Below are 13,769 nucleotides of genomic sequence, written 5' to 3' on the forward strand. Positions count from 1 at the left end.
ACATTGACTGTATGTGGTAAATACTTAATAAATAGTGATGCTAAATACCATCATATTTTAAGAATATCTCTACCTTAAATACTTAAACATAAATTTGGGGGAACATCACGGAAATGCCCCCTTAATGAGAGATAAGTGATCAGGATTCTAGTCTTGGCACTTCTGTTAATTCACTATTTGTCTGTGGCCAAGTTACTTCCTGAGCCTCTGTTTCCTCATTTACAAAATTAGGGAATGAACTAATTTATTTCTAAGGTCCATTTTATGTGGAATATTCTATCATCTCTAAGTATATTTGACAATTTCATGTCCTTAATGAACAAAGCAGGATCAAAGAGCAAGAGGAAAACGTATGTCCATGCTTTTAATCACTCCCTCCAGACCTTCCTGATGGAATCCTGCTAGTTATAAACCAAAAAGCTTTCAAGTTATTCTGATTATATGAGTCCATATGTATGAGAAAGTATAAATAACTATTCCTTATTTAATTTGCTGAGATTTTCATTACCTACATGTGTTCTGCCTCTCTCTAGTAATCAAATCTTCTTTTAGTCATTTTCTCACCCCATGTCCCCCAAATTATAAGCTATGGAAGTCCTCACTGATAACCACAAGTTATTTGACCACTCAGTACCCCAAGCTATATATGTGTGTGTATACATATATGTATATTATATGTATATGTTATATGTCTGATTTGCATTATAGAAGGATTTTCTACTCCATAAATTCCTTATACCAATGAAATCATATCTGTTCAAAATAATGAAGATATGATGATGACTGTCATTTCTATATTTTACCATTTACAAAACACTATATATGTATATGTGCATATACATATATATGTAATAAAATCTAATTAGAATCTTACAACTATATATGGTAGTCTGTTTCTTTAAATGAAGGAAAAATGAAGTCCTGGAAACTTAAGTCCTGCCTTAGAAGTCAGGGGGCTCTCCTGATCTGGGGATTTCCTGAAGGATTATATTTTGAAGGAAATATGAGCCAACTTAGTGACCTCAGACATCAATTTTTCTCCTGACTCAGGCAGAATAAGCTGAGGCCTAGGGAAATAATATTGATGTCTGCCCAACTGCATGAAAGTAAAGATTATAAAAAGGATCTATCTGTCCTCCACCCTAGTGAACTACCACTTAGATCTTACTGGGTTTGGGAAGCAGTTGGCCCAGGCTTTGATCAGACTCTTACCTCTCTGCTGGAGGAAGACGAGGGTCTTCCTTGACCGTAGAGTGATTTTAATGCATTTTCTCAATGTCTTCAGTGGACACAGAGTATTGTGGAAGAAGGTTCACTCTCAGTTATAGAGTTGGCCTGAGATGACTGGGAGCTGGAAATCCAAGTCTACCATGAACCAGCCTCAGACAAATAGAATGAGGTAGCAGGGTCAACATGGGGACCAACCTTTTCCAAAATGTCACGGTGTTTAACCCTAGCAGTGAATCCCTTCCCGTGTCCTCAGAGCCAGGTGAGTGAAAGCTCCCTCCCTAGAGAATAGACTCTCCCAGGACCCCTTCCCTCAGTGAAAATTGACCTCCTTCACCTTCCCTTCAGGGCCATGGAGAGGTCTCAGGAGTGAACCAGAAGAGAGTTTACAAAAAGGAAATTTGTAAAGTAAAACATTGAAAGAGAAATAGGAAACTATACAAATGTAGAAATCAACCTGAGCATCTACTATAGACTCAGGATAAAATAATATACTGTAAAGGAAGCAAAACAGAATTTGATTCAATTTAGCCAACATATTAGCCACATTCATAAACAGGGTACTTTTAGGAATCAGGGATATAAAGATGATATTTTAGTCTAGAAACAGTTGGGGAATTTTCAGATCTAGTATTTTTCTGGCCAATAGGCTAACTACTTTTGAATTAAGTCTTCTCTTCTTGCCTGGTCTCCCCAGCAACATGTTTTGTCTCTTCTTATCTGGAAACCCCTACATCCTTAGAACATTCTAGACCAAAAAAAAAATGATTTCCAAGCTATTGATTGCTCTTTTCTGTGATCTAAGGGGGAAAAAAAATCAAACATACTATTCTAAGCAACACCTCAAAAACATTTATAGGGCTTTGAGCCATAGCAACTGAGAAGATTCAGGAGATGCCATGATTCATGAACCCAGTTGTCCTAGACCCCAGTAGACTCTCTCCCTTCCATAGCCTAGTCACCATTATTTCCAAAGTTCCCTGATGACATTCTCAGATCACAAATCCACCAATAATGCACTCTAATACCTATCTTTCTACAATCTCTTCAACATTGACTTTTCTCATTTTTTTGTCAATCTCAGCCAATTTTCTGGTTATGAAATGAAACCTTAGGATTACTTTGATGTTATTTCTCATATTATTAGTGATTCTGAAAATTCTAGTATATGATTGTTAATAGTTTTCCATTCTTCTTTAAAGAATTATTTATTCATTTACCTATCAAGGAATGAATTTTAGTGAGACAGACAGGGACAGAGAAAAAGAGAAGCAGGTAGAAGAAAAGGGAATAGGGAAAAAAAATCTCTCAATTGCCACAAGGGAAAAGTATAAGCTCTCCTGCTGCTCTAAAACCTGAGAGAAAAAATCTCAATCCCCTTCTGTGGGATAAGAGTCCCAGTTCCAGATAGAATGTGAAAAAAAATATAGGTGATGCCATGGCTTCTAATGAAGTAGAGAAATGGACAAGATATGAAACAAACTCTGCTATTAAGGAATATACTAGGGAAGTGCATTAATAATACAATAGGGATTTTAAAAGAAAGACAACAGAAGAAACTATCCAGAGAAGTGAAGGTTGGAATGAATAAGAATGAATACATGAGAAGTAATAGTATCCAAGGCCTTTGCAAAAAACATGTTAGGAGAACTGAATAGTCAAGTCAATTTAGAGAAAGAGAAGTATTAAACAAATAAAGAGGTTAATGCTTCTGAAATGAGAGGCAAGATGTAGTTCTCCCTGTTTTCAAGATGTGATGGAGAACAACTGGTGAAATATTTGATAGAATGCATAAATCCTTCATCTCAAAGACTACTTTTACCCTAGCCATGGGCACCTGAGTGATAGATTAGATAAGAGTGTTGGCCAAGCGACCAGAAAAAAAGAATCACCATAGGATCAGCACTGCTCTCAGTAAGCAGAAATCTTTAATAAATAGTGAGCAAAATAAAAAACTGCCTCTTTAGGGAAAAAGTGAGCATTATTTTAACTTTTGAAATTGGGAAACTAGCAGAGTAATATAAAAGGCAAAATATTCATTGGCAATAAATTGCATCAGTAAATGAGAGAATAAGCAGTAGGAATTGAACTCCTAGTAGATTCTCTTAATATGTGGTTTTTTCTTTATTTTTAAATAACTTTATCATTATACATTCACCATGTGTGTATATACATGTGTTGTTCTTTATTGTTGCTATTTGTCCTTCATTTTCAAAGAAGGTCAGGACTTAGGGAGGTGATTGCTGTAGAGATGTTCACTTACCTTGGCAGTATACTTTCCAGGGAAGTACATATTGATAAGGAGGTTGACACACACATTGCTAGAATTAGGTGTTTGGGAGACTCTGAAGGAATGTGTGGATGAGAAGAGATATTAGACTATCAAATTGAAGGTCTACAGAGTCTTTGTCCTGCCTCATTGTTGTAGCCTGTGATACCTGGACAGTCTACCAGCCTCGTGTCAGGAAAATGAGTTGCTTCCATTTGAATTGTTTTAAAAAACTTCTGAAGATCAGCTGGCAGGAGAAGATTCTGGACTGAGGTCCTTTTATGAGCTAAACTGCCAGGTATTCAAACATTACTAGAGAGAGCTCAACTCCAGCAGGTTGGTCATGTTGTTCATATGCCAAACATATGCTTGCCAAAAAGACTTTTATGGAGAACTCACGCAGGGCAAATGCTCACAAAGGGGTCAAAAAAATAATACAAGGACATTCTCGAGATTTCTCTTAAGAACTTTGAAATTGATTGTGCAACATGGGAGAAACTGGCACAGGACCAATCTGTATGACATGCCGTCATCAGAGAGGGTGCTGCTCTATGACCAAGGCAGAATTGAAGCAACTCAAAGGAAACAGTAATGTATAAGTTGAGAGAAATCATCCTAGATGGATGATTTGTGCCTGACCTGTGGTAGAGCATTCCCAAGCTCATATTGGTCTGATAAGCCACAATTGGACATACTATAACATGTCTCTAACAGTGTTGGAGACATTGTTTTGGTTTAGATCTTCAATAAAGAAGAACAAGAACCAACCAATTTCTTTATAAAAATAGGATTTTTCCTCTTTAGGATTTCTTTAGTCACATCCCAGAAATGTTGGTAAGTTGTTTCTTTTGTTAATATAATTTTACCTAATTATTGTTTCTATGATTTGATCTTTTCCTCATTCAATGTTTTAGATTTCACAGGATATAGTAAACAGATCTCCATTTTCACAACTGTTTGCAATATCTCTGTGCCCTAATACATGATCAATTTTTGTAAAAGTCCTATGTGGTGCTGAGAAATTTGTTTATTCTTCTGAAGTCCCACTAATTTTGGTAACTCTTTCTCTGGTTTTCCAGAAGTTTTTATAATTCCATATATTTATTTATTCATGAAAGCCCAGACTGCCCTCTTCATTGTTACCTATACTTGTTCACCCATAACTTTGTGTACCTTTCAGAAGAAGTCTCTGCAACTGAATCATGAGGTGGATCCTACTCAAAAAGGAAAAATTTCCCTAAAAAGAGACAAAACAGGCACCTAGTTGACTTTGGTTTCCCCTGATACAGCTTCTTGGTTACCTATAGGACTTAAAAATCCCAGATACCTCCCAGACTTGAAGGAATCCTGAAACCAACTGAGTCAAAGTATTCTGATGACTTGCTGATTATACCATTTCAGTTGAACATACCAAAGATGAAAATCCAGTGTATTTTTGTTGTATATTAGAGAAAAGTAAACTTCCTTTTTATCTTCTATTCAATAACTTTTGAGTACCTCAATTCATCCCAACTCTGAATCTGAATTAAGAGAGTATAAACATTAGGGTCACCTCTTACATGCAGACCTTCATTATTATTTAAATAGGACAAGAAATGCTAACTATACCAGTAAAATGTGAAAAAAGATATTGAAGGAATAAGCATAACCAAAAAAGGAGACGAAGTATTTGTAGAAACAATTTTTTTAATTCAAAACAATAGTTTCAACAATATGAGTCTATAAAATAAACCTATACAAATAATTTGTCAGTAAATTGCTAACAAGATCCCAAAGAAGTGTTATTTAAAGTAATAATTCCTTAAACATCTGAGAGCTAACCTACCAAGACATGTTCAGGATTTTTATAAATATACAACAAAAATGTATATTACAATTAAAGAATATCTAAATGACTAGAGAGATATTTGTTATTTTTGTCTATGTGGACCTGTACAATCATAATCCCCAAATTACTCAATGAATTTTTATGCTCTCCCAATTAAATTACCAAAAGAAATTTTTTTAGAATGAAATAAAATGAAAACAAAGTTTTATTTGGAGCATAGTTAAGTCACTTAACCTCTCTCAACCTCAGTTTCCTCATTTGTAAACTGATAATAATAATTGTACCTACCTTACAGGGTCATTGTTATTAAATGAGGTAATGTATTCAAAATGCTTTAAAAATCTCAAAGAAGTTTACAAAAAAGTATGAACTATCTTTTTTAGAGGCAACTAGGTGCAGTGTGCTAGACATGGAGTCAGGAAGATCTGTATCTGAATGGTGTCTCATAAACTTATTTTCCTGTGTAGCACTTGAGGAAATCACTTAATCTAGCTCAACCTCAACTTTCTTTATGAGGATAATCATAAAACATCTCACAAGATAGCTTTTGAAGATCAAGTGAGAGTATGTATATAAAGCACTTTGTAAACCTTAAAGTTTTATGTAAATATTAGTTACCAACATCATCATGATGATCATTGTTATAATCATGAAAAACAAAAAAGTCAATTTTGATTATTTTTCAAAAATAAAGTTTTTAAACAAAATCTACATACCTAAAATCAAAAGAAATGTACAAGAAATACAAATTAAACATCTAACAAGAGTATGACATCCAAAATTCATGGGGAATTAATAGAAATCTATGATGATGAAGATTTTTTTTCCTCCAAATGAACTTTGTTATAATTTATCTGATTCTTCAAAAAAAAAAAATTCTTTGGTGGGGCAGCTAGGTGGTGCAGTGGATTAAACACCACCCTGGAATTAAGAGGACCTTAGTTCAAATCCAGCCTCATTTAATAATTTCCTGTGTGACCTTGGGCAAATCACTTAACATTGCCTTAAATAAATAAAAAAATCCTTTGGTAATTTGGGTATTAGAGTCTATAGATGCATTTCTGCCTTGACAAATGATCAAAATCTTTGACTGACACTTTAGTTTACTTTTACACTATTTAGGACCAGGACTAATGAGTGAAAATTCTCCTCTTAATTTCAGTTCCAGGTACAGCTTCTGATACTAAACTAGCTCTATATTATTTTTCAGCTTGGGTGAAGAATAGGTTGTTCAGGTTACATCCTTATGGCAAAGGACCAGAGTACTACCACTGACAGCTGTCCCATGGTATAACTCAGAAGAGAAAAGGTCATTTCTTTTTTTTAGGTTTTTGCAAGGCAAATGGGGTTAAGTGGCTTGCCCAAGGCCACACAGCTAGGTAATTATTAAGTGTCTGAGACTGAATTTGAACCCAGGTACTCCTGACTCCAGGACCCGTGCTTTATCCACTGTGCCACCTAGCTGCAGTCATTTCTGACTGAGACCTCTGCTTCAAATACGCAGCTGTCATCAGAGGCTCTGAGACTATTGTTAGAAATGTTTGTTTCCTACTATAGTTATGTATGCTAAAATTGCAAATTAAAAGAATGAATATCATTTTGAGGAAGAATGGATTCCCCCCACCCCACCCCCATGTGTGTAGTGATAGTTATCAGGATGTCTGGCAGAAGATATTTATGAGAGTTTACCTTGAGGAGAGATGATGATTTCCTTGTTCAGGGTACCCTTATGATCACTGTGAATTGGAGTATTCATCTTTCTAAAAAGGAAAGTGATAATTCACACTATGTACATATCTTATTAATAACCTCTGAAGTTAACTCTGTTGGAAGCCAAGAGAGGCCCTCTCTAACTCACAGAAATTCTAAATGAATAACAGAAAATTAGAACCATTAAGGTCTAGGCTGTCTCCCCAAACAGCTATTTTTCTGTCTCTCTTATTTCAAGTTGAAAAATGGATCTTCTTTAATCAGAAAAAAAAAAAAATTACATAGGAATAAGTATAAAGTCCATTACATGGGCTTTTTTTTTTTTTTTTTTTTTAGGATTTGGCAAGGCAAATGGGGTTAAATGCCTTGCCCAAGGCCACACAGCTAGGTAATTATTAAGTGTCTGGGGTCGGATTTGAACTCAGGTACTCCTGACTCCAGGGCAGGTGCTCTATCCACTGCACCACCTAGCTGCCCCCCATTGCATAGACTTTTTACCCACACTTTCTTTTAAATGTTCCACTCTTACCTCTCTTTCAGCTGGAACAACATTCTGATGCTTCAAATTTATTCTTTATCTCCCATCTATGAATTTAACTAGATAAAGTAGGAATAGCCAGCACAACATGACATTCTTAGAAAAAAGAAGGAACACAAGGCCTTAGAGAGTGTTAAACAAAAAACAAATCAGACAGAAACATTAGAAAAAATTAAATAGATACAGATAATACAGTTAATTACATCTACCTACTTTTCAGGATTGTTGTGAAGACAAAATAAGATAAAAATAAAATGAAGTGAACAATGTTTGTAAAGCACTTGGCAAACCTCAAAGCACTATACAAATTCTAATTATTACCAAGAAAATATAAAATATGATCATCTTTGTCAGGGTAGGGAAAGGAACCCACAAACATTTCAGAACTTCTTGGAGGATTAATTTCATAGAAATCCTTCAACTGCCCTTTGGCCTAATTTTAGGAAAATCTTTAAATGCTATGCAAAGACTAAGGAAGGCAAATGACATTACTCACTGTTGTCCTTTTTGTCCTTGGATAAGAAACCCAGCAGTTTAGTTTAAAAGGAATGCTTTTGTAAATGTACAGTCTTATCTCTTTTCTTAGTCTCTTAACTGGGAGTGATTTCTTATTTGGATATCAGATCTTTCCATTTGCCTTCCAAATACTTCATTGAAAGACTGCTTATCCTAAACTAAATTGGAAGGCTATCCAATACAAATCTGTATCCAGAATCTGCTATTCAGTTAGAGCAGATTCTTTCAAATTCAGTTAACATTGTTTTACTTTAACATTAAATGATCTTTGACCAATGGTCATCAGACTCCCTCTAGTATGCCTCACTCAAAAAGTTGAGAGAATTCTATAACACATTCTATTACAGAAAAGTTTCTTAGCCTTTGTTTTTGTAGTGAATATATTTGGCAGGCTGATGAAAACTATAAACCCCTCTCAAAATGGTACTTTAAAATACACAAAATAAAACACAAATGATTACAAGACAAAGCATTTCTATTGAAATAGTTACTAAAAATAAATTTTAAGTTCCAGTACCTGAAATTTAAAAGCCCTTTCCTAGGATTAAATTTGTGATTATATATTTTTTCTTTGACAACGCTTACTATCATTTGAGTAGTATACAAGTATTTCTATCGATAACTATTAATTTCCTTCTAAGGAGGCCAGTGACACTGAATCTAAGTCTCAAGGAGTAAACTATAAAAATAGAAATGGGGGCAGCTAGGTGGTGTGATGATAGAGCACTAGCCCTGGAGTCAGAAGGATCTGAGTTCAAATTCAGCTCAGACACTTAATAATTACCCAGCTGTGTGATCTTAGGCAAGTCACTTAACCCCATTGCCTTGAAAAAAAGAATAGAAATGTAGGAAGGACATAGGTTAGGAAGGGCTTTGAATGCCAAACAGAGCATGATGCTTTTGATCCTATTGCTTTATGTTTATCAAGGCTGGGGATGACATAATAAGATCTGTGCTTTATGAAAATCATTTGACTTAACCCCATTTGCCTTGCAAAAAAACCTAAAACAAAAAATCATTTGAGTTACTGAATAGAAAATGGATAGAAGTGGAGAGAGACTTGAGGCTATCAAGAATTACATTTTCCCCCACTCAAGAATATCCATAATTATTATCATTGGCTAATAATGACTCCAATTGGGTTCAAAAATGCTGTCTGCAATGGCCATGTTGCTCAAGGATCCTATTATTATTCTATCAGAAGACTTCATTAACTACCAAAGTTGATAACACCCTAACTGCCTTGAAGGGTGCATTTAAGACCCTGTAATCAGCACATTCCTGATTCAGGAATACAGATGGGATCCCAGATGGGGTCTGGTGAGTGTTGACATTTTTAATTCCTCTAACCAGGAAGAAGTTCTCACAGGGTTCCTGATCTGTAAATTGCTTCTGGATTTTTGACCTGGGAATCATTTAAGTGTGGAATACCTAGCAGGGGCATATCCCTCACAGGGGCTATCACCAGAAAACAAGCTAAGACTGGACACTGTAGATGGGTGTCTCCCCAGGAGCTCTATGGGCCTATTTGCATTTCCTTGGCCTCCTTTTTCTGCACCTAGGTCATCTCATCACATATTCAGTAGCTTATCTCACTATAATTCTTAAGACTGAAAAGACCAGTTCCCTGGATATTTCACATTTTAATTGTAATGAATTTGGTGTAAAGTATGGGCAGTGCTTAACCTAAAAATAACACATTCTCTCATCTCCTTAAAACAAAGTAGGACTGATTCAGAAACCAGTATTTACATAGCATGTGGTCACCTTCCTCTTTCAAGTCTGTTTAATGCAGTATTCAAGTTCTTGAGAACAACTGTAAACCATATATCAGCATCTAGAATTGAAAGGAACTTTAGAATTCACTGGGGATAATTCTCTCATTTTATCAGCAAAGAAACAGTAGTCCAGAGATTTGAACAAGGTCATACAGAGAGAAAAATTCAGGATCCGGATGTGAAATTAAGTTCTTTGGATCTTTCCACTATATCATTATCACCTATATCACCTCACCATATTTATCTGCTCCCAAGCAGATTCCCACACCAGGATGTGTATAATATCTTTGAGGTTAAGAAATGGAATTTTCCTGTATAATTGTACGTTCCTACTAGTTAATACTATTTAATAACCTTTTTAGCCAATATATACCTCTTTGAATTGCTATATTCCAATTATGAAATTATTCTATCAAATCTCAATGATATCTGGGGGGGTTATCTGGGGGGGATCTCAAGCTATTTTGGCTAGTGTCTTCGCTTTGCATTTTGTGGCATTAATATGTGAGACTATGAATTTTATTGACTCTCCTTTTCTTGGATATTTGTCTCCTATGTATTCCTTTCACTAATGGTCATCGTCCCATGTCATGTTTACTAACCTCTGTGGTATTTAAGTGGACAGGAAAAACATGAATGATTTTTCTCTCTCATCTTTTAAGTTCTTTTTTTTTTAATTCTTAAGAGCTGAAATTCAGTGAAGATACCCAAGGGGAACATGACACCTATCAGAGAGTAGTAAAGATGACATTACTAAAGACCAGTGGTATTCCTTCAGCATGAGAGGTATGAGCTATATATCCACATGTATTTCCTTTCTATATGTATTTCTGGGTATAACCCCTCTACATGTGTAGTCTTTCCACATGAGTTTCTGTTATTTTGTATAATTTCCCTTATACTTCTTGGCTGCATGTATAGTGATGTGTTCATCACCAGTATAGGTCCATGAGTAAATGGAAGGGAAATAAAATCTTTTATTTTTTACTTTATTTGCAAAACTATATACTTAAATAGGTTTTGTTGTCAACTAATGTGTCCTCTTTGATGACTTTTAAAAGTAATTACATCAGTCATGACTAGTGAATGATTATTGCAAGTGCAGCTAGTCCACAGAGTGCCTTGAACCTAGGGAAGGTTTTTTTTGAGGGTCAATGTGTGTGTGTGTGTGTGTGTGTGTGTGTGTGTGTGTGTATGTAAAGGGGGGTGGTGGAAGGGGTTGTGGTGGTGCAGAAGAAGTACCTATTAATTAATTAAATCAAAGGTTCATTGGTCATTTCTTCTCTGGGTCAATACAATTCTCTAATTTTCTTAGAGGGGCTAGGATTACCCTATACATTTTCATTTTTGCTTTCTTTTTTCTTTTCCTATTTATTCCTTTGAACTATTTTTGCTGTATCCTTGCCAATGCCAAAATTGTTCTCAATGCAGAAAGGAAAAGTAAGATAACTTTAAAGTAGTCCAGCCTTCTTTCTCTTTAACACTTCTTGGTTAATGGTCCAATCTTGGCTTTGTCTTTCTTATAACCAGTAGAACAGTATTCTCATAGTTTCCTTTTTATTTATTTAGATTGATTCCACAGAGCATCTACTCTGGTTTCATGAAAATGGACTTGTACATTGACTTCTTGCTGAGGAACAGGGACTTTATTCAGATGAGATAGTCTACAGTTTCCTGGAGTAGTATGAAAGATGATTGTCCACTGAGAGTCTGAACAAATAAACTCCTTTGAAGGATCTTCACCTTTCAGTAAGAGGAAGTTAGGTCTCATTTTTAGGCTACCCTCTCTTAAGTTAGTTCTATCTCTAGCTATTCTTTGGACTTCCAGCAAGGGGAGAAAATGTTCTCTTTCCTTCCCACTAGTAGCCAATCTTCTCTGACAACAAATCCCAATCAGAGAAGGAAATAAAGATTGATCAGAAATTGTATCATCTCTGCAAAGGGAAGTTCCTCTCCTTTAGCAAGAGATCCTTTCTTCTAAAAGAAAGTCTTTTCCAACCTATATGACATTTTGAGTCTTTTTTTAATTATTTCTTATTTAGTTTGTTATATAGTTTGTATCTCTTCCATTAGATTGTGACCTCCTCAAGGACAGGGATTTGACTGTCTTTTGCCTCTTTTGAATCCCTGTTACTTATCATGGTGCCTGATCCATTAGACCAGTATACTGGCTTCTCAGAGCTTTCTCGGCTGGCAGTAACTTCTAACCTGGAATCTTGCTTTCCAGGTCACCATGGCCAGTTTGAGCTCTTAGGTTTAGAGACTCCATTTCCTACAATTAGAACTGAAAATATGAATTAAAGAGATCAAAATCCCAAATCTAATTCTTGAGATCACAGAGCTTAAGTGAGAGAAAAGTTAGAGCTTCTCTGACACCAAGTTCAGTGCACGATGCCTAAGTTTTGCTGAACAAAACCTTAACTCTCTGGACACTGCCGGAAAAAAAGATGGAGACTGTTACAGACTGGTAGTTTTAAAGATACAACCAGTTCTGCCTATACAAGCAATGAAAAGAGGTTGCCCTTGCTCAGGATCAAGATATTCTAGAATATAACAGTAGAGCACCAGCCCTGGAGTTCAAATCCGGCCTCAGACACTTAGTAATTACCTAGCTGTGTGGCCTTGGGCAAGCCACTTAACCCCATTGCCTTGCAAAAAAAAAAAAACTAAAAAAGAGATATTCTAGAATATCTTCTCTCAGAAGCAGATGCCTGCTGTTTCTTACATGGGTGCCTACATCTTAGATGATCTAGACACATACAAAAGCTTCATTATACCTACCTGACACCTCCTTTTCCATCTCTTTTGCAGGACCATCATTCATGCTCTACCAACAAGCCTTAGAATACTCAATGTTTCTGACCTCTGGATCCTTTTCTCTAATTATCTATTCTTTTTCAGGGATCTCATCAAATCTAATGGGTTTTATTATTATTATTATCTCTATGGAGATGACTCTCCCAGATCTATATAACCAACCCTAATCTCTCTTGAGCCCCAGACCTGCATGTCTAACTGCCTACTGAACTTCTCTACCTAGTAGATTTAGACATCTTTAATTCAATACCATTCAAATTGAACTCAGTGTCTTTTCCCCCAAAACACTGAAGATAATAAAAATTATGAGTTTAGTTTTAAACAGTTTACAATTGAGATATTTATTGTTGAATGGGAGAGATCAGAAAGGGAGAGATTGTGCCTCCCCCATTAGAATGCCTATTGCCATCTACAATCCACTGTTGCCAAAATGAAGCTATATTGGGGCAGCTAGGTGGCATAATGGATAGAGCCAGGGGCCTAGAGCCAGGAACCTGGTCAACACCTTGCAAAAACAAAAAATGAATGCTATATTTTTTCTTTTAAGCCAGAGGCTCTTAATCTGTGGTATGTGAATTTAGCTGCTTGCTTTTTTTTAAATATATATATATATATATATATTCTAATTCTTATATTTTACAAAGTTAAAGTAGAATTCAGAAAGGGACATCTCAGCCAGAAGTCAAGCAAAGTCTATATCCTGCTTTTACCATGAGATTGAAATACTTTTCTATTGAAATAATGTAAAATTAGGTGGGGGGGGGAAGATGAAGAATTGAATTAGATTAGAAGCAGTGAAAGTAGGGAAGAGAGTCTAAATATAGCAGGATTTTTTTAAAGGAGAAAATGAAGCATTTGACAAGGAATAATTATGCATCAAGCTATTGATCTGAATAAAAAATTAAAGATTATGAGCTCACCATCATATGATGGGCAGGTATAGCGGATAGAGTGCTGTGCCTGAAGTCAAGAAGACTTAGCTTCCTGAGTTCAAATATTATGACCATGATTAAGTCATTTAACCCTGTTTACCTCAGTTTAACAACTGTAAAATATATAGCAAATAAGGAAATGAAGAATTGGCCA

The 13,769-nt window shown here is 35.6% G+C and overlaps 1 protein-coding gene across 1 annotated transcript in view; it reads left to right on the plus strand.

The window, feature by feature from the left end:
* Positions 1-1,413: 1,413 nt before the first annotated feature.
* LOC141496620 (procathepsin L-like) overlaps positions 1,414-13,769 on the plus strand; it is a 32,220-nt gene continuing 19,864 nt past the window's right edge. The window contains exon 1 of the mRNA XM_074199197.1: positions 1,414-1,489. Coding sequence (XP_074055298.1) covers positions 1,414-1,489 — 76 coding nt within the window. The remainder of the gene's footprint in view (positions 1,490-13,769) is intronic.

The sequence above is a fragment of the Macrotis lagotis genome, chromosome 1 (genome assembly GCF_037893015.1).
Source record: "Macrotis lagotis isolate mMagLag1 chromosome 1, bilby.v1.9.chrom.fasta, whole genome shotgun sequence".
Taxonomy (NCBI): domain Eukaryota; kingdom Metazoa; phylum Chordata; class Mammalia; order Peramelemorphia; family Peramelidae; genus Macrotis; species Macrotis lagotis.